This window comes from Bombus pyrosoma, linkage group LG7 (assembly GCF_014825855.1).
Source record: "Bombus pyrosoma isolate SC7728 linkage group LG7, ASM1482585v1, whole genome shotgun sequence".
NCBI lineage: Eukaryota > Metazoa > Arthropoda > Insecta > Hymenoptera > Apidae > Bombus > Bombus pyrosoma.
The window spans coordinates 19797096-19819153 of record NC_057776.1 but is presented as its reverse complement, the minus strand read 5'-3'; the positions used below and the strand labels follow the sequence as shown (position 1 = coordinate 19819153).

General features: G+C 33.0%; 1 protein-coding gene and 1 long non-coding RNA gene across 5 annotated transcripts; one reads left to right on the top strand and one right to left on the bottom strand.

Moving 5' to 3' along the window:
• Positions 1–411: 411 nt before the first annotated feature.
• Positions 412–14942, top strand: LOC122569075 (phospholipase B1, membrane-associated-like). Of its 4 annotated transcripts, none has more exons than XM_043729553.1 (10): positions 412–606; positions 738–878; positions 3007–3336; positions 6329–6438; positions 7658–7862; positions 8599–8775; positions 9245–9404; positions 10470–10629; positions 11708–11859; positions 14319–14942. In XM_043729553.1, the coding sequence occupies exons 3-10, from the start codon at positions 3235–3237 to the stop codon at positions 14495–14497; spliced, it is 1245 nt and encodes a 414-aa protein (XP_043585488.1). In that variant the 5' UTR covers positions 412–606; positions 738–878; positions 3007–3234; the 3' UTR covers positions 14498–14942. The 4 variants fall into 4 exon arrangements, with proteins under 4 accessions (XP_043585488.1, XP_043585489.1, XP_043585487.1 ...); XM_043729554.1 differs by having other exon boundaries at positions 719–878; XM_043729552.1 differs by having other exon boundaries at positions 689–878.
• An 875-nt stretch (positions 14943–15817) lies between these two features.
• Positions 15818–21828, bottom strand: LOC122569076. The gene is made up of 2 exons (XR_006317321.1): positions 16392–21828; positions 15818–15999 (listed from the first exon to the last, which is right to left on the bottom strand). It is a non-coding gene; the product is annotated as an uncharacterized LOC122569076 (long non-coding RNA).
• Between the last annotated feature and the right edge of the window lie 230 nt (positions 21829–22058).

Below are 22058 nucleotides of genomic sequence, written 5' to 3'. Positions count from 1 at the left end.
CTAAATGTTATAAATTAATAATTCAGATGCAACGATGTGATGTTCTAAATGTTATAAATTAATAGTTTAGATACAATAAAGTAATGGTCTAAATGTTATAAATGAATGGTTTAAATGTTATGAATTAATAGTTTAAAAGTTATAAATTAATAGTAAATTGATACGCAATGGTGACACGATTCGAGAGAATACGTACCTCAAAAAAAGAAACGGGTATGCATTTTTGCCCGTCAAATTGATACGCGTTGTCGATACGATACGAGGGTACGCGATAAATGGATACGTAACTCTCGTACTCACGTACGATTACTACCGTGTAAGAATACAAAAGAACGCAGGTGTTTCGTTTAGCTGAAAGGTAGAGGGGTTACCGACGACGAATATACGTAGTACATATGTACGTTTCTTCCACTGACTTTGTTCATGTCGTGTTCGATCTCTTGCTTGTAGTAATTTTTCACTCTATGTTTTTGTGATATTTTCTTTGCGGTTTTATAATGCGGGCGACATTATAGTTCGTGTAAAGAAGATTAAAAAACAGTGAGACAGTGCAAAAATTTAGTGAAGAAGAAGTGAAAATGATCCATCATTGCGTTAAAACCGATGGTATTATATATTATTATTGTTATTATTATTATTATTATTATTATTATTATTATTATTATTATTATTATTATTATTATTATAGTATTGTATAGTATAGTATTATAATTAAAAGAACATGGATGTGAAAACAGTGTAAAGAAGCTTAAGGAATCACGATTGAATTTCTCTTGAAAACTCGGGTGTAAATTAAAATGAAGCATCGCCGGGCCTAATTTTGGTTGAAACGACTGCAAGATATTGATACACGGAGAAGTTACATTTTTCATTGATGTGTAAGTCACCGTTTGTAGAATTTATGTACGATAATTTAGGTACGGATGTGGAATGTTTTCTTATCCTTTAAACGAAATTTGCACGGTCTGCCCTATTTTAACTTTTCCTATAAAGTAATATATATACTAAAAAGTAATATTTATCGACAGCAATGGCTTTACAGTCTTAAATTTAGTACATACATAAATTCTTTTCTCATAATATTTCAACAAAGAATAATAAGAAAATATTTTATAAAAATGATATTTATCTTTAAATTCATATCTCTTGCAAGAAAATCTTGCTTCCGGCTTTAAAATATTATTGCTTACGTTGTATATACACATTAGCTTTTTCTTTAAATGAAAAACAGGATCTTTTACATACATATTATCATACACATACATACGTACGTACGTATGTATGTATATAATTGAATCGAATAAATTTGAAATTGAGAATTTCTATTGTTAAGAAGTCACGTTTATGCAAAAACTAAAAGGAAACTAAAAAGGAAATATATTAAACATGGAAAATATTAAAGTATATCTTATAAACTGCATTGGATAATATGCTAAATATGCATTATGATACAATTATGATAAGCAAGAAAATTGGAATTTACCATGGACCTACACAAATGTATCTTTCTTGTCATTTCTTTTTTAAATATAAACTTTGTACTTTCTCCATGTAAATGCCTTTTTAATCTTTCATTAGAACAGAGCATAATGTTTTATGAAATTAACAATCAAGAACCCAGAATCTAGTGATCGTTTAATTATTTTGTTTCGAATGTCTACTAATGTCGTGTTTGAGTGTGCATTCGTCGAAATATTACAAATATTAGTGCCCATCTTAGACACTATTTATAACTACTGTACACTTTTTTCACAATAACATCACTGTGCAACAAGACTGTATTGAAAGAGCGATTACTTTAAAATTATCGCGTATGTGATAAATCATGGACGTATCGAATTTTTATATCGTATTCGTCCCGTTTATTTATGGGAAAAAACATTTCGAGCAATTATTGCTGATACAACGGTACAAGGTGACAGAATAAAGGTTTGTAACTTTTAGATTAGATAGCACTCGCCGAATGATGCCAAAAGATCCTAACAAAGATGGATGAAAAAAATTAATATTTCCAAACATATAAACAATTTTTTCCTTCGGTTGAAGCGACTGGTTGTCTCGCTTCGTGACATATCGTGCCATATGGAAACGACGGATTATCTTATCCATTCTTGTTAAAAAATTATCCGACAAAATTCCAGAGAGATCGAATTTATAATTTGATAACATAATTTGAAATAGTACTTGACTTTAAGCTTGTACAAGTGGTAGCAGTTTAAGAAAGCATTTATAGTTAGTTTACTGTAGCAGCTACCTCAGTATTTGATACAGAAGTTAATAGTTTTTCACCAAATTACCAATAAGGTTTTAGCAAGTAAGTACACTTTAAGATGCGACAGCGAATGTGTAAAATGACATCAAATTCTATATATATTCATCGATAAAAACAAAACACTTCGCACTCGTACGGTATCGTAAAGCATGTTGAACGTTCGCAAAGAACGTCGTCTTCTATAATTCTCGTTATATCTCTATATACGTTGTGTAATATCGTTTGAATGTTTGCTGTTCTATCCCATTATTCGGGGGTCAGCGCGATCCATTGAATTTCGCGATTGTTCGTTTAGGAATAGTTCAGGAATAATAGAAAGTTTTACGCGGCACGCATGCCAAACTGTTATTAGCTCCGTTTAATCAACTTGCGAATTCGATTAATAAACAATTTATAAGACGCGAAATTTTATGTAGATTGTTTGTTATTTGCAAGGTTTAACAAAAGAAAAATTAACAAGCACGAAAGGTTTGCATAATTTGATTAATCTTCAGTTTGATAGTTTAAGTAGTTTGATCTTAGTTTGACTCTTGCACGATAATTTATTAACTAATAACGTTAGCGAATCGATAAACTACAAATTATAGATTATAAATATCAATTTTATTTTACTTTGCTTTTTTTGTCAAGAAGGATAATCTGATGGCTTACAACTTGTAAAATTTCATCTCGTTGAAATACTTTCCCCCATCTGTTGTATATAAAATTCCAGCATATAATAATGCAATTTGCAGTTTTCTTCGAAGATCGTATGTCACGTGAAATAACCAGGACATGCTTGAAGGAAGATCGAGTTCAAGGTTTCGGCAACGGTAACGACATCGATACGAAGGAGGAAGAGAAAGTTTCGTTCGTTGAAATAAATCTCTCGGGCTACTATAAACCTTGAAACTTTAAAAGGAAAGCATTGAAAAAATAGCACGAAATTTTTAGCAAATCCTTTGATTCTCTTGCGCTGCACCATGAGAATCGAAACCAAGTATCCGCTGTTGATCTTAATACTATTGCCAGCAGTCGCGGGTTCTTTCGTGGACCTGTTGCGAAACATGCTTCAATCAGGAAGGGTGAGTCCTTTGGCTAAGGCCTACTAAAACACTTGAATAATCCTCCTCCTATAAAATTAATTTTTTTTTTGTAATTAATAAACATCAATTACGCTCTAACTTTATAAATAATGTGACACCTGGGTCCTCTTGCGCTTTATCGGCTGTTCATGATGATAGTATATTAATAACGAATGACAAGTTATAGGTTATAAATTTTAATTGCTCAATTTTTGGACTTGATATCGAATAGAACAATCAGCTGGTAATTTATAAAATTGACTTGTACAACTTGTCTATTTCATTCTCAAATTTATTACTGTTACGTGAAAAAGAATTAATTGGCACTGGGAACTGACTGAAAGGCGTTGATCAATCGATATTTAGATAGAAATATGCAACGATTAGACTTCGAATACCTAATGCCATAGGTGGTAGTTATATTTCCGATAGGAACATATTTTTGGATATTACATGCATTCGGTACATTTATACGCTTCTAAATAGTCTCCAAATTTCCAATAAATGCATAAAAGTGCAGAAATTTACAGACTGTACATAATTTTAAAAAATATACACATGCATTTTTTCTTTCTTTTTTTTTTTTTTTTTATCTATACAAATATTGTAGATTGTAGATACTTGTAAAGCTGAAATAGATTTCGAATTGTAGCAGTATAATGAAATAAATATAGATGATAATTAGATTGAACAAATACAATCTTTCGTGCAATGCAATATTTACTTTCACGAACCAAAATTACAATTAATTACAATTATTTACTTCCGCAAACTATTTTTCTCCTCGTAATCACGTTCAGCAGCTACTATGCTAACGATAAGTCCACTCGCTCCATAGATTCGTGTCACGTTCATTCGGCTAATCCATTGATCGATCAATGTTCGGTTAATACAAAGAGTATTATTTATTCTACAAAATATCGGCTGATTTAACTGAATGATATCAACTTGACTATCGACCATGAATTTCGATCGATTTCGTTGTTTCCGCGCCAGAATGTTGCATGTTAACGCGACATTGCAACCTATGTACATGTTACGTTAAACCGGAAGAACGACTAGACAACCAAGGAAACGAAAGAGTGCTTTGCATGCCGAGTAATTTAGTGAAAGGCCAGTACTTTTCTTTGAAAGAACAAACTAGACCGGATTCCCCGTGTTTGTTCGGTCTCATGTTCAGTCAGTCCATTTTCATGCACGGGCACGGGCGTCCGTAAATTATTTGCGACCTGTATTTAAGCCACGATGCGATAGAATGCAAATGAAGGAAAGCAACCGCCGCGACGTGCATTGTATTTTATATGTGCTAAACCCGTCGCTACTAAAATGACGGTTGGTATAGGATGAAATTCTATCGGAACTGATGGTGCCATGTTTACATCGAACATGATACCGCGAATGCTCGCAAAATGGTACGCATCGGAACTTTTATGCCTCGCTGAAAAACTCGCGCTAGAATAAGAACGGAAAATAAAGAATTCACTAACCGTAAGTAGTAGTGTGACAGACGCGCGCACGTAAATTTCTTCTTTGCTATTAATTGAAAATTTTCCATCTTCTGTAAGATGATCGTTGGAAATAAATTATCGGTATACGTATGTGGTAGAGTCATTCGACAAGTTGTTAATTTAAATCAGAAACATTTAGGCAATTACATATTTGAAATGATATAGAATGAAAATCACACGAAGGAAACGTGATAAGTACAGTTTTCTCTCTTATTTCTGCATTTTAAAATGTGTCTTTTAAAATTAAACGCGAGAATTTGAATACGACGTAGGTGGAAACGAAAACAAACTTGTCAGGTCCAAGGATGTAAGTTTTCTAACAATAACTATGATGACTTGACCAAGTTTTATAAACGTTCAAGATATAATTATTAAGTCAAACGATATTTTAAAGAGGATGAAACTGCCAAACCAAGTACGTATCGAATATATCGAACCCTTGAGAACAGTTGTTTCTCCTGTCAAAAAATAAGAAATGTGATTTATTATGTTTCTCGTCTGTAATCTCCAAATAGTCATTTTTATCACTAGCAACAGAGTCATTATCTTTCCTTGGTTGTTCATTATTTTCTATTCGTCTTCTATTCGTTCTCTATAGATTCTATCTGTTATATTCTCGGTCGGTTTTCAATTCGTTTTATAGATTATAAAGTGTAAAGTAATTCGAGGAGGTTTTCGTTTTTATTCTTTAAAAATAAAACAAGATGCATATTATTTTCCGTTATACGTATCTCTCGCGTTATCGTTATAGAGAAACCTAATATGTAACGTAATATGTATACCTAATATGCAACGAGTAACTAACTCTAACTTTATTTAATTAATTATAATTTAATTCACAACCACTATTAGACACAAGCAAATTCACATGTTGAATCGATCATTAAACTGTATGAATTTCTGGCTGTGCCCAGGTCTAATAATGAATTGTAATTAATTGCAATTAATTATATAAAATTTTATAGTGAAAGAAAACTTATAGATTTAACAGAGAAAAATGTTATATATATTTATATGCATAAATAGCTGTTCGGTGACAGGTGTCAGAAAATATGGTCAAAAAATACAAGCCAAAATACCCCTGCACGCAAGCAGACCTTCCATCCGACGAACGAAAGTAAGACACCTTAAGCAACGGGGTTCGTGGGCAGTTCGTGTAAGGAGGTTTGCTCGTACACTCAAGATATTTCGGCTAATGTTTAATTATTATCAATAACTACAAAAACAAAGCCGAGGATGTAATTTTTTCTTTTTATTCTTGACATTCGTCTTATTTCGACTGCAAGAGTCACTCCTTAAATTTCCTGACACCTGTCACCGAATATCCTATATAACGAATGTATATTATACATACGTGTATGTGTAATGTATAAGTATAGACACATTTTATTAAAAGTAATTACATTCAAATAATAAAGAAAAGTACAGATAGATGTTCTGGACATAGAATAAATAATTAAATATAAAAAAGATTATCTTCTTAGGATGATGTCGACAAAAATGGAATTGTGTATCCTCTGATATATGGTGGCATAAGAAGTCAACCTCGTGTTCCTGATCATGTGCCATTTCCGTGTAATGTACAATTTGGCAGGTATGTTCGATCAATACCTTTTCAAATTGAGATCTTTCACCGAAACATGCCTTATCATAGCGCTGCATAACACACTATATGGTATAATATAATGTAATGTTAATGTAGCATCTTATCGCATCAGTGCTATTACAATTATTATGGATCGCTTATTTATACGTATGTATAATGTATAACCACGTACACATGTATGTGTAATATACGTCATTAATTAGAGAAAGAAGAGAAACAAAAAATATTAAAAGCAAAAGTATATAAAAGCAATTAAAGTTTACTAGTATATTTCTTAAGTTTCGTTACTTACTATCGTAATTTGTAATAATTGTAATAATAAGTAATTTCAAGAATTAATTAATCAATGGAAATCAATGATATACGAGTTTGTGTTTTGTTTAAATTACAACGATCTTTAAATATAATTCCTATTTTGAAATTTTTAGATTTTTACCTTTATTTATTTACTTATTTATTTAACAATCTATTTATCTCCTATAATTTTCAAAATAGAAGGCCAGAACATTGAAAAATTTACTACAAAAATTTGTTTCGTTAATAAAAAATAATTTTTAATAGGTAAATTTCGATAAATCTTTAATAAAACACACCGAATAATGTTGCAATAAATGAACTCCAATGAGTTCATAATACAGAAACATTTTATTAATCCTCAACAGCTTAGGTATCAGTCTGGTTTATCATTGTTTAAATAATATCGGTACATAGTTTTTGCCCCGAAGTAAACAACTGGTTCCTGACGAGAAATAAGCAACTATCTGTTTCCTCTTCGTTATTTGAAGTCGCCGAGAGAAAGTGAGATATCCGAGAACGAGTAGGAGGTCCGTAAAAACGAGGGACCACAAATTTTTACGATCGAGTAAACATAAACGTCGTTTAAAATAGAAGACTGCCCGGCCGATCACTTTATGATTTGCCGCTATCTCGACACTCTGGAGAGTTTCGTTTTTTTTTTTTTCCCCCCCTCTTTCGAGAACAAAGTCAATCTGAATAGTATGCCTGCCTGACTCGTAATAAACAGCTGGTCGGAAAATGACGAGCGTGTTACTTATTTCGAGGCAAAACTATAATACTTAAGTGTACAAGATATTTTGTTGCGACTTACAAATGCACATAGTACATAGTATGTATAGTAATCGTTATGCGTAATAACGGTAGCAATAATTTTCAATTATCTTTCCTATTCCCTATTCTTCTATCTTAGATCATTATCAGCGCCTGACAGTGTGCATCGTTTACGGCCTGGTGATATAGATGTAGTCGGTGGACTGGGCGATTCGTTGGTCGCAGGAAGCGGAGCTCTAGAAGAGTTTGCAGTAGGAACATTTATAGAAGCACGTGGAGTTAGCTGGTGTGTGGGTGGTCAAGGTGATTGGAGACGATTCTTAACCGTTCCTAATTTGCTAAAGGTATTAAACGCATTAAATTTACATTCTCCTTGAATCCAATTTAGCAAATGGAAAGGAAACGCAATGTTCGCATGTTCTTCACAATATATGATCATGTATTGTTATTGTTGAACAATGGACATTTATTCCGATTTAAAGATAATGAAACTCTGATATAATTATTGGTATATAGATATCGTTCCGTATACTTTAGGAATATATTTACTCACTTTTAATATATATTAACTCACTTTTCAAGAAAAATTTTCTTTTTTTAGTGCGTATAAATTTAATAAAAATATCTATGACTCTCTGTATCCTTACTACACTGTAGTTTCATCGTAATTTCAATGAATAGTACGGTAGCATTAATAAATATCATTCACAGATTGTTTGAATTTATATTAGAAATTAAATATCTAATGTATGCACCGATCATCGGCACATCGCGGTGCATGGCGTTGCCCGACGCTTGATCGCGCTCTGTTTACGCGTCAACGATTTACGAATCTTCGGGAATTTTTTGGATTCTGGATTATTCCAAAGTATTCCAAATATTAATAATTCCAGGCTCTGGCGCAACACCGCACCCGCGGAGACGGTCGCTCTCTTTGCGCCGCGATCCTCTTCTCATTGTCGATATCGTGGCGGATCGACTAATGTGTCGAGAAACTGCTATTTGCAAAAATTCCTTACAAAATCGACAATTACTATGTACTGTATCATTGCATATAATTGTTCTGTATTATTGTATTAGGTGTTCAATCCCAATTTAATAGGATATTCAACGGGCACAGGTGAATTTATCTCGACGAAGGCGAAGCTAAATATAGCCTTTCCTGTCGCTGCTACGGAAGATGCGCTACAACAAGCTCGGATTCTTGTTCAAAGGATCAAAAGGGATCGAAGAATAAACATAAAGAAGCAGTGGAAGGTATGTGAAATATTCCATAATATTCACGTGACAGGTAGTAATAAAAGAACCTAACCTAACCAAAGCTTTACCTCTTAATAATTTAATGAAACGTGAAAAAAAAAATTCCAAATGAACGATTTAAAAATTAATTACTTTTGCGTTTCTGGTGTCGACTGAAAAAGAGAAAGAAAAAGAAAAAAAGACATATGTACATACTTTCAACATTTTATAGAGAATAAAAATTAATCAATTGAGCGAGCTATTACTACATTCAAGATGCGAAATTTATAGTGCTATACTTGACAACTTGCATGAATCAATCGCATTCTCAAAAGGTTAACACATAACCTTGAATAGGCAAAAGTATGCCAGATATTCTGCAGTGTTTACTACAGTGATAAGTAGGAAATATATGTATGCGGAGCGAAATAAACTTTACTTGATACGTTTGCTTTTAAAATAACAAGTTTGAATATTTCTGTTATAGCTGATTACAATCTTCTTCGGCGCAAACGATATTTGCTCCGCGGAATGTTTCAATCGTGTACAGTTTTCGCCGCTTCGCTACGCTCTTCATCTGCGAAGGACGTTGGACTTCTTGAAAATTGTTCTACCTCGTACATTAGTCAATCTTGTGCCAGTCATAGGTAATGTTTACGATAATTCTGAAAAAGAATGGTTTGAGCGTTTCAAATGGAATCTTCGTCTGATATTGCAACCTAAAACAGTTGCAACTTAAAATTTAAAAAATTAAAGAGAAAAACACGGCCAATTTATTGCAAGGGTCAGAATACAACACAACTATAAAAATGGTGAATATATAAATAGGGAATATCATTGAATCACATTAATTTAATTCAAAATTATAATTTGAAACAAATGTTCTATGGTTCTAGTTCTACGTTTATAATAATAGTCTAAAGTATAAGGAAATTTTTAAATCCTATATTATAAAAAAAGGATAGAAATAGAGCTTTTATAATATATAAAGTTGCTTGAACTTACGAGCGTTTTCGTCATGAAATAGCAGCGTTTTAAGGTGACCTTGCAAAGAGAAGTCCCTCTCGATGCAACGATTTCTACAACAATCTCTAATAAATTACTGTACAATATTTTTTAAACGATTTATTGCACCTTAAACGAAAAGTGTGCCGCTAACGTTAGAACATCCCAAGGTATACCACGAAGAAGTTGCACGTTGCACGGTCGATCTTGTGTCTCGTGTGTTCTTAAAACGAATTGCTAAAAAAGAATTGTTCAAACCACGTAGAGTCGCTTGAATTCGTAAAATTTGGAAAGGGAAAAAGCGACTTGAATTCCCCATGCTGTTTTGCAACAATCTTCAAGAAAGTGAAGTTCAAGAATGTGAGAGTACAGACTTCTTGACCATTCAGCCTTGAAAATGAAATAAACTGTACGATCTTTTTGTTTTCATAAACAACCGCAAACTCATCGCATGCATCCTCTAAACATATTCATATTCATATCGACGCTTCGTTGCTCGGCGACATCGAGCAGCCAGTTATCCACTTTCTGAACATTCGCTCAAGATTCATTCTGCTCCAAGATCCTTACTCAGGCCCAGTCATAAATAGCGGCGGGCTATCTGCCGTAATATCATTAAGAAAATGCGTTGTCGCTAACATATATGTACATATCTCGTATAGATATCGTTCTAAATATTTCACTAATTAAAATACTTTAACTTATAGATGTTACAGTTTCTATTAGGTTACCACAAAGTACCATGTGCCATATATTACATCCACTTTACTGTGCTTGCATGCACAGAGGTAATCGACCGGACATTGCGGCTTCGAAAATGTCGCATCTTTATCAGCAAGCCGTCGAAGCTTTAATATATTCAGGAAGGTACGCTTGTAATTGAGCAATCGGTAAATATTTCTTATTGCTGCTTATAGTTATTGAATTAATAGAAAACTTGCATAGCATATGAAACTTTGTTTAAGAATATTTGAAATATTATTCATTTACCTCATCATAAAAGATGGTTTGGTCGGGGAGGAGAGATTGTTTGGCCCGCGAGTTCTCTAGATCTTAAATCACTGTTAGACTTTTAGATCTGTGAGGAACAGTGAAAGCGATTGTGCATCGTACGAGAGTCAATTTGCGGCAAGAACTAGTAGAAAGGATTAACGGTACATTCGTTGAATTAAAGCAAGATAAACATAAAATTCGGAAAGTGATAAACTCAATGTCCCTACGAGATATCAAGCTTGCATTCGAAAATGAGAACAGTATCTTGAAATGAAAACACAGATTAACGTTTTTCCAATATAATAAAGCGCGGTAGTGAAGCGTTTGCGTTTAATAAAACAGAAACAACTTGGCGCTGTGCTGCCCACGTGGATTTATCATTATGCATAAAGCCCATTTCAAACCTAGCAAACTTCGCAAAGAAATAGTAGCTACCGACACTGTCCACCTAATGGTGGCCAATGGCAATTTTGCTCAGATTACAGCGGGCTATGTTCGCCGTTCAACTATTTCTTCGGATTTTGCTGGAGAGCGCAACGGCAATGTAGAGGTAGTGCAGCGGTAGCGTAGCGATGTGGCGTGCAATGCTAATATTGCCCGGGCAAAATCGACTTTGTATACACGTACTCTACGAACTTTATCCGTACCACGCATACATAACTGAATGTAGTCGTATAAAGACTCCAGTATAAAATTTTGCGAAGACAATTATTTGTAATATTATTCAAATAATTTTAGAATTAATGTTTGACTAAAGTATTCGAATGAATATATAATAAACAAATGATAATGAATTACTCGAATAAATAAAAAGAGTAATTTTCATCGAATAACGAATAATTAAATTATACGATTGATAGAATATTCGAGCTTACGAATTTATTCGGATAATTATCTCAGATAAATATTTATTGGAAACAATTCGAATAATGCCAAAAATTTTTTATTTCAGATACGACACGTCTCCGAATTTTACGGTGGTATTGCAACCGTTCATTAAATTATTTAATGCTCCGAACGCAAACCCAAAGGGAGCACCACCGATTGACCCCAGTCTGGTGACGTACGATTGCTTTCACTTCAGTCAAAAGGGACATGCACTAGGTAGGAATATAAATAACAAATAATACAATTACGAACATTTATAATGAAGTAAAATTTCTATTTTAATAGACTCACGGTAAGTTGTTCAAAGTTTCCGGCCATAGTCTAGTTTTGTAATATAGTGTCAGATAACGAGATTTCGAAAGTAATGTCCTACTTCCTAAATACGTTACAATATCGCTCAAAAGTTCCTGATTGTTGTTTATGTCATAAGAAAGGGAAACTCGGACCTAAGGGTTATTCATCAAAAATATATATCATAATAATCATTGATTCACAATTATTTGAAACTTTTCTTATGATTTCATTCTTATTACAATCTATTAAAATCGGGCAATCAACAAAATATACTTATTGTGTCTCTCACCTATATCTATAATAAATTCTATAAACAATTAATTCTATTCTACAATAAAATCTAGTATATACTAAGTAAATAGTGCCTTTTGGTATAGGTTTTGTATTATTTGTAACTAGAATTTATTCTCATTTACAAATGTTTGATTAAAGATTTGCAAAAATTCAATATCATAAATGAATTTAATTATGGATTATGTAGTGGCAATAAACGCTCGTACATTGTAACCATTCAACGTTCAGCTATCTGTAGCTCAATTTTATGCCGAAAAAGTAATCGAATAAATTACATCTTGGAAGCCTACACGGCGATTGTGTTTTCTCTACACTCTACGTCACTCATCCTAAACGAAAGTACAAATCGGTTAACGACGACTATACCAAAGTCAAGTACTAGTTAGTCTTTTTATAAGATAAGTTAATCAGAAGTCATGGATGGTCTGACATCGAGGCGGCGTATCTGGTGTCTGTTTCTTGCTTACTGTACATGCATATGCAACATGAAATTGATCATGATTTTGCAACAATCTCATCCACGCAATTAATTGTAAATCGGATAATGTACATAAAAAGACTGTCAATTTAAATGTAATAAATTATATAAAGTAAATGGTTATAGGGGAAAAAATGCTCCGATACAACTTTCTTTATATTACTATTAGTAATATGCAAACAGTTATTAGAAGTTTGCGTAATAAACGTAAAAAGATTAATTTACGAAAAATTCGATATCTCTAATGTAAAATAGAAATGTTTGACAAGAAATATTCCTTTTATTCTGTATATAGCATCAACCTTTTTGTATATATGTATATATGGCAGCGATAGGGACTTATCGTTAACATAAATTTTTTCTTTTTTATTTATTTAAATTTTACAATTTGTCCAGTAGGACATTTGGTAAAATATTATAACTGTAAATATTTGGTAAAATATAGCATGTGGATGGTTACCCCCAGCGGGATTCCATCTTCCAGATTGTTTATCGTATTTCTATTGTGAAGTCTGCAGGATGCTTCTTCTTCAGTCTTCTTTCTATTATGGTTTTATTCGTTTCAGCAACCAGCCGGTTTGGGTGTGTTACAAGTCTTTCTTTATACTTTTTTGCATATCTGGCGATTTCCTCTGTGACTGTTGGAATTTTTAAATCTTTTCGTAAGTCTTCATTTCTGACGTACCATGGAGCGTTAACTATTGTCCTTAAGATTTTTGCTTGCTCTGTTTCTATTTTATTTACGTGACTCATTGCTGCCGTCCCCCATAGTGGGACTCCGTATGTCCAGATCGGTTTGATTATTGTTTTGTATATATCTAGTTTATTCATTATGCTTAATTTAGATTTTCTATTGGTTAACTAGTACATCTGCTTCATTTTTCCACGTATTCTGTTTATTATTGATTTTATGTGATGCTTCCATGTAAAGTGCGTGTCTAAATGTATTCCTAGATATTCTTGTATCAGTTTAGTTTAGGTTCTTACTGGTAGTAACTTCTTATCGATTTTGGGAAAATATTAATTGACACGTTATATTTCCGTGCAGATGCGCTTCCATCCAAAGCATCCGTGGAATATCCTATTTAGTTAGTCTGGTTACATTGATTTTGAGTTAGAGTTAAGTCATCGTATCCGGCCACGCCACAAGGCAAATAACGCATACGCTGTCACGGATTCACAATTATAGGTAGAATTCACTGTAGCGGTAATGACAGTTGTTTGTATGTGAATATCTCTGGGAAACCAGAGCCGAACGGCGGTCGCAGCAGTTACATGTATAGGAAAAGATTGTTCAGAATCATGCTCCGACTGATTAAATCGACATTTGAATATCTTCTTTTAACATTATCAAGGTATTCGATGCATTTTCTCATTTTTGCATGATATTATGTTGTATTATATTACATTATTAGTAAACTATACAAAAATATACAATGATACATTTGAATCGTCACAAACATTTTAATAAAAATCAATCGAGGACTTGACAGAAATTTAATTCAATAGCAGCTTCATTTCGTAACGCGTGCAATTGTTCTACGATTACGTATATACCAGTGTTTTAATAATGCGCAGCGAGTGACATTTATTCGCTGTTTGGTTTTAGGGGCGAATTTACTGTGGAACAACATGTTGGAACCAGTCGGGAATAAAACCGAGCAAGGGCTACCAGAAATATTTGAAAGGCTTTTGTGTCCGAGCGAGAGAGCGCCGTACATTTTCACGAATGTAAATTCGAGATATTTTCGAATGACAGGACGCCAGGATGGGATCATACCCAGATAACAAACGGAGTAGCACTGACAGCAACGTTTTCCCTTGTGATAATTACTGATACGTATCCCAATGAAAAATCCACCGTGTCGACGGAAGAATTTCACGTTTACATGCACGCAGATAAACTCGTAGACAAATAGACGTGCAAAGTGAAAAAGATGAAAAGCATGATACTTTAGCGCCTTGATTATTACCTAAACTAATTAATTATAATACAAACGGATAATCCATTTGGACAGCTGAAGAGTGAAATTATGAGATAATCTATATTTATACAAGTTATGCTTTTTACCTTCATTTACAATGACAGATAAGAGAAAGTTTAAAAAATAGACGGAACGAAAAATCACTGTAATTTTACAAAATGGAACGATGTTGAATCACAACAATGAATAATGTAATTAACCGCACTGAAAATAAATTTGAAATGTTATGATTATGACAAAAACGTTAACTCGGACAATATTGTTTGATATCGAATTGCTTTAACATTTAAAAAACATGGAACAAAATTACACCAAATTTACAAAATCTTCTAGTTTATTTATAATGCCGGAAAAGGATTGTAGATCTACGAGATACTGATACATATAATGTTAAATCTAACTTCTCTACGATTTCCACTTTTGTATACATTTGTCAAATTGTATTCTATATTTCTATAATTCTTCTGAATATGTGCAATAAATAGTATCGTTTATTGAAATATATATTTAAGTAATTCAAAGCAGGTTAAAGTAATTTAAAATATATATCAAGTAATAAAAGAAATAATCAAAAATGGCTATTCATACTATTAATTATGATGGCCTAATACTAGGCTATTAATTCTCTACTAAATACATATATATGTTTACAGTAAATATCACGCAACTTTTATATACATTTTAATATTGAATATTGATCATAAATACCAATATAAATCTGCCAAACCGTGTCTCGTTGTAGCGCAAATAACATTTCAAGATATTGTATTCAACGCATATAGTATACACAAAAGTTTTCTATATGTTACTACATAGTATAGTACATATAACTACATAGTAACTATATAATATGTTATTAGTGTGTGTATGCGATATGTGTTAATTACTTAAAATATTTTTGTGCGCCATACACGATAATAATCGTATACACACTAGTACGGAGTTGATTGCCTTGGTTGCCATTCTTGGTTGGCGGTGCCAAACAAATGTGGCAGTGCGACGAATGCGGTGTGTGTCGATTTTGACCATGACGCCCCCAAATGCCGACCAGCATGCCAATACATAATTTGCTGCAACTTTTTGGAACATATCTCTACCAAGTCAGACACAGTGTACAATCTCGCTGCGATAATCGTCACATTTATTTTTCATACGTCCTGAACATTGATATTGATTGATACATCTCACGAAATCGGAGAGGAAGTAGATTTTCTACAACTTCACCTTCTCTTCTCGTACAACGGTATTTAAAAGGTACAACATTCCTTTGATACAACATATGATACCGTATTATAAAAGGGTTACCTGTGAACATATTGAAGAGAGTGAGAGAGTGAGAGTGAGAGTGAGAGAGAGAGAAGGAGAGAGAGAAAATCGCACAGATAACTGAAACACATTTCTACTTTTTGTGCAATTATTAAATTTTTAGCTACGTTTGTAAATTAGTACGAGATAAAACATACTTTCCCATGCGAAAATAATAATTCATCGATTTCAAATCAAAGTTCGATTATCCCATAATAATTATAATAGGATATAATATGTAAACATACGACTACATATGAGTAAAAGTAATTCTCTGAAATATTGTTGAACAGTATAGGAAAAGAATCATCAATCTTGTTTTTAAAATTATTACCTGTTATTCCCGAAACATAGCCTTAAGACAAAATCCATGAAATTAAAAAATCACTAACCTTCGATCGAACGTACTTTCTTTCACTAAATACGTGGTAAGTTTATTCGTCAATTATTCGGAATCAGCTGCACCTCACCGATTTTGATAATCTTGAAATATATTGTGAAGGTCATCATTCTGGACAACTTTTCCCTATGCATGTTACCGCCGTTCAATCCGTCTTAGTTTCCGAGATATCTGCAAAAACTTAAACAAGACCTATTTATATATGTAGAGGAAGAATTAATATTACAGCAGTATTAAAGTATGATATAGCGACAGATGTATCACAGTCTAGTATATGATGATCCATGGTCATTTTTAAACGATAAGCGATTTAGTTTTATTTTCTTTAAATTACGTTGCGCTCCCATTTCACAATACACGGATATTTATACAAGTCCCAAACGAAATCGCTACTTTTTAAATACCGTTACCTAACATGAGATAATTATACAGCCTATGATACTATTTTCTTAAAGTCTAAATTTCTCGAAATTTCTATATTTCGATAATTATAATTTTATACATTTCTGCATATTGGAATTTCCCAGAAATGTTTCCAATAGACACTCGCAATCTAATTATCTTGTACAAAACTATCTCTTTCTCTTCTTTTTTCTTCTAATGGAAATTACGATATGTATTTAAATTTAATAAGCCGTGATTATAATGTCCGGTTAAAAGATATCCAGAACGTTCTCGTAGCAAGATTGATCGAACTGCCTTCGTACACGCTATAATGTGCCGGGAAAGTGAACTTTTACACACGTGTGTTGGATCAATACCATGTTTTATCAAAAAATTTCCTTCGTACGTACCATGAAATTTTGTTCTTCAATATTTCGTAATACCTTCTTAAGTATGGCCGATACAATTTTTCTAATATTTAAGCAGTATTTTCTGTTTATTTAAAAATCTCTATGTCCAACGGTAGGTATATATAATATATAGAGACTGCTGCGTATGCATATGTATTATGCATGCATAAATGTAATAAGAATTTTAAATTACATATTTCGCTGTATTTTCTGCCAATGTACCACAAATTTATTCCGAATCAAAATTTAATACAACGAAATTAAAATGTTTAATTTAATAGCTATCTTATAATTAGATTGGAAATGTTTATGTATTTGTAGAAAATTCAAAGTTACAAAAATGTACATAATGTGCAAAAATATGTATATGAATGAATTTACTGTTATACTGTACTATTTACGGCAAAATGATTAACGATAGGAAAGGACGCCAGGTTTGGAGGCCTGGAGGAGAAATGTTTATTAAGATTTATTAAAAGATGTATTGGCGATTAATAGGTGACCACAGAAATAATTGCAACCTGTATACCAATACAGAATCGCTATTTTCATCATTATATTATCAAATCCCATTCACATATCCCATTTAAATTAAAGAGAAGCATAGTGATATTTATTCTACCATACACGCATATTTACAAACTCGAGAAAGATAATATTTTATGTAGTACGACTGATGTAAGTAACTGTAATCCATGGATAATCCATGATACAAACAACAAGGGAATTTACAACACTGCAGTTAACAATTATCTAATTATCATTCGAATAAAAATTGCTTGCTATTGCAAAAGCACACTTGTAGATAACTATTGACAATAAATCTTATTGACCTCACTAACGTCTCTCAATCGTCTGCAACGGTTTGAATTCCAATTAAGCCAATAACGTAATATGTAAATATTTCAGCATTGAATTATTATTATTATTATTATTATTATTATTATTATTATTTTTATTATTATTATTATTATTATTACGTACGTACGTTTCCAGAGCACTAGCTTATAACTATAGCTGTTTAATTGACTCAACGTATAACGCCTCTTCACATAAAATCATTTAACCGAGCATATTTGTTACATTCAACTGAATTTTCCTTGGAAATTTACAATCAACGTTGTAATTCAATATGATCAAAAGATGTATCTGACCATAAGATTTTTATTAATAATAAATGACTTCAGTTTTGATTATTACATTTACGCAATTTATATGTACATATACAATATAAAGTTGACTCACGCGCGCGCCTTGTACATACCAAGTGTCTCACCTGATATTGAGATTTCGGTTTACGTTACTATTATTACTCGCAGCGAAAAATGTTTCAGATAGAAGTTGAATGAATTGAAGGCAGGCATATTGTGATGTTGGTTATTCTATAGGTGGGCGTGGGTTATGTGAAGATAAACTTTGCTCTTTTAAAAGGAATCATGTATCTTTTAATACATTAATCGATACAGCGCGAGATTTTTTTATAGAAAAGAAACTATTAGTTTAGTAGTGGCTATTTCAACTTTTATTGTGCAAAATTTATCGTATGAAAGACAAGGAAAAGGAATATGTACCAAATTGTTGCCTTACGTCTTTCCACTCATCACAGTGGAAACAGAAACAGTATAGGGGACCCTTTTAATCTGTCTTCCGTGTCAAAAATGAAAGGATTTCAAAGTAAAGAGTTTGTTAAGTAACAGAGTGTAGTTCTATGATATAAATTTTGATGATTACAGACTACATAGATACATACATACCAGTTTTATTATTGGATGTTGCCTTATAAAAGTTAATTTATCCATAATTTTCTATATAAATACCTATACAGTAAATAGTAAAATATATATATATAGATATATTTTTTAATATATAATTCAGTATCATAGTCTGGTAATTTCATAAAAAGATAGTAACTCTTTGTTATTAATTCCTCTTTGATTTGCATACTTACCAAATTTGGTAAAATTTGCTATTGCAAGTCAATCAAAATGTTCAGATACATGTACGTTTATCAACGTCAGTGTATATGGGGATAGAGGAGGATGATATATAGTTACATTTTATATGTTATAGGGTAGCAGTTTTGAAATTTCAATACGTTGTCAAGTAATTCTGTTACCAGATGACGTAAAAGAAGATATTAAAATATCGTTTATCTTATAAATTTCTTTTTAAAAATTCTTTCGATTGGACTTAAAAGATTCTTCCTATTTTTATCTATTCTATGTTTAGATATATTTCAATATTTCTTTGTATAGCTACAAAGTGACATTACAATCAAGAAATTAACAAATATGTATGTAGTTATCATGATTTTTCCTATGGTCTTCATACGTGTTGAATAGTATGTAATTTGCGAAAGTTTGAAGAAAAGAAAATGCTTTCTCAAATAGTTTAACTTGTAATATAGTAATGGGTAAAATATTAGATTTATATTTATGGAAAATATTTCTTCAACGGTTTAACATACAATTATTGACTGTAATGTGAGTACATATATCGTGTGAAAAATTTTATATTAAAATGTAGAAGAATGAGAGGGATGTTATATCTAATGCAGAAGAATAAGGAAAGAGTTGAGGAAGGACGAAACAACTAATTTTTCAATAAATATCTTTTATTTGGTTCGAATATCATGCGAAACAAATAAATTAAAAGTAACATACTATCGTCGATTTACAGATTCATGTAACATGTACGTATTTTTCATGTACAGATTCAGCGACTAATACTGACTTTTGACTAGTAACATAAAACTAACAGTCAACGGGAAAGCGTTTGCAAATTTTAACGATTATGGCACATGATAGTCTTAACAATGCTATAGACGTGTATATGTATAATTAAATTTCGTCTACAAAATAAATAATGTGATATGCAATAAATATAGCGCTTGTATGCGTGCGTAATATGTATATCCAAGCTGAATTTACAGTTCGATATATGGTTGTTATATGTACTTCGATACGATATTCGGTAACATTTGAATGGATTTGACAATATTCAGTGATCAACTCCATATATTTTCACCGTAGTGAATATCATTTAGATTTCTTCTAAACAAAAATGATGTTTATATCGCAGTTGTGATATTTACCGTACATTCGAGTAGCCGTGACTCGTACAATATCCTTTGATCATCGATCCGAGCAAATAACCACGATCGATCTTCACGACGCGACGGCGCGGCGCGACGCGGCGCGGTGTAATAACACCTGGTCTCGGTGGTGGATATATGGCTTCGTATTTTCATCAAGTCGCGTCGGAACTTCCCGCGTTGATTCAAAACGTGTCTGCTCCGCGGCGACAGGGTCATAGCAGGTCGGCCTTTTATGCCGTGCAATGGTATTTTCCACGGCATACTTTGCTGATACTGCCAGCAAACTCGATCGAAATCTCTTGCACTGTTAATGACTTCTCTTATCGGCTTGCTGTATCCGCAAGGATACGCAAAGAGGATGAAACAAAAAAGCAAAAAAACGGAGAGAAAGAAGAGAATCACAGCATTTCACTGGTTATCTTCCTCGGTGATTCACTTTCTGCTCCAATGTAAAACCCCCCTGTGGCTGTGCGTGCATCCGGTCAGGGAACTATTGCTACCCTTGGAACTGCCACTGTCGGAACTCGACACACTTTCCGATCTTCTGATGGATCTTTTCGTCGGATCGAGTAACTTGTCCAACATCTGTCGTATAGTACTGTGTTTGCGGTTAAACGGGTTGGTGTACATGTTTGATTTCTCTTTGAGCTTACTCTCAAACACGAAACGAATCTCTCTTCCGATACGCGTTCCTCTTCAATCGGTTTTACCAAGAGAAAACGTTTTCTTGGTCGCGCGATTGACGCGCTGCGTATCACTTTTTATAATTCGAATGTATGTTTCACAGTGAAAACTTGCTTAACGGGTGCACTGGACTGAAATTACTTTAACCTCGCTCGCTCTTCGAATGGTCGCCAAGCGTCACTCGCTGTATTTATGTAGCCATGACGCTCGGTAACCTTCGACCGAGCTCGGATGAGATCGGCTTGCCGCGCCGTTTCGCAATTATCTTTCGTTACGCGCAAACGACTGAAATGATGAAACAACAAACGGCCGATCTACAGGTGCATCAGATTCAGGAGATATGTACACACACGCTATGACAAGTGGCAAGTGCAGTCGCCTCTGGTTCCGCCAGAGAAGGCACACTGGTGAAAGTCAAGGGTAATAGGTTTTTGTCCACGTGCCGCAACATGCATATTCAATGCTTACTGTTTACGAGTGTCGCGCCGTTCACGTTTGACGCACACGCACCGGTAGAAAGAGGGAAAAAGGAAGGCAAGAAATACATTGTGTTTCTTTGTGATTAGCCATCTGAGTGATTTCATGATGATTCTCGCGCGAAGAGCCAACGGATCTTGTAAAGACGGGAAAGAAGATGAAAAAGGGAAAAGAACTTTGCTTCGAAAAGATGACCTTATGAATGGCAATGTAGATATTCCGGACTGAAATCTGATAAATATTCTTAGAATTAACGAATTTAGTATCCAATAACGATTTTTTAGTTTAACCTATGTATTTACCATTAGGGAAAGTTATGCATATATTCTACTGGTCAAAGTGAAGAACCTTATATGTAATATTCAGGATTGATAAAAGAAGACGAAATAAAAAACTATTTTAATCCTGCTGCTCCCTTTTGGTCATTTCCAATCCAATAATACTTTTCTAACGCTAAAAATATTTCGAGTTTGAACGAAATGTTATTATAAAAAGAATTCTTGTGCGTTTCTCGTTTCAATTTTACATTTGCTAAAATGAGGGCGAGATTGAAATATAAGAGTTCCAGGAGTAGTACATATAGGATTAATATATCATAAAGAGATAA

Bases quoted from the DNA above. Each gene is read 5' to 3' on its own strand.
- LOC122569075 (XM_043729555.1), top strand. From the start codon at position 3,235: ATGAGAATCGAAACCAAGTATCCGCTGTTGATCTTAATACTATTGCCA. The intron at 7,863-8,598 runs GTATTAAACGCA...TTATTGTATTAG, and splicing joins CCGTTCCTAATTTGCTAAAG to GTGTTCAATCCCAATTTAAT. The intron at 10,630-11,707 runs GTACGCTTGTAA...TTTTTATTTCAG, and splicing joins GCTTTAATATATTCAGGAAG to ATACGACACGTCTCCGAATT.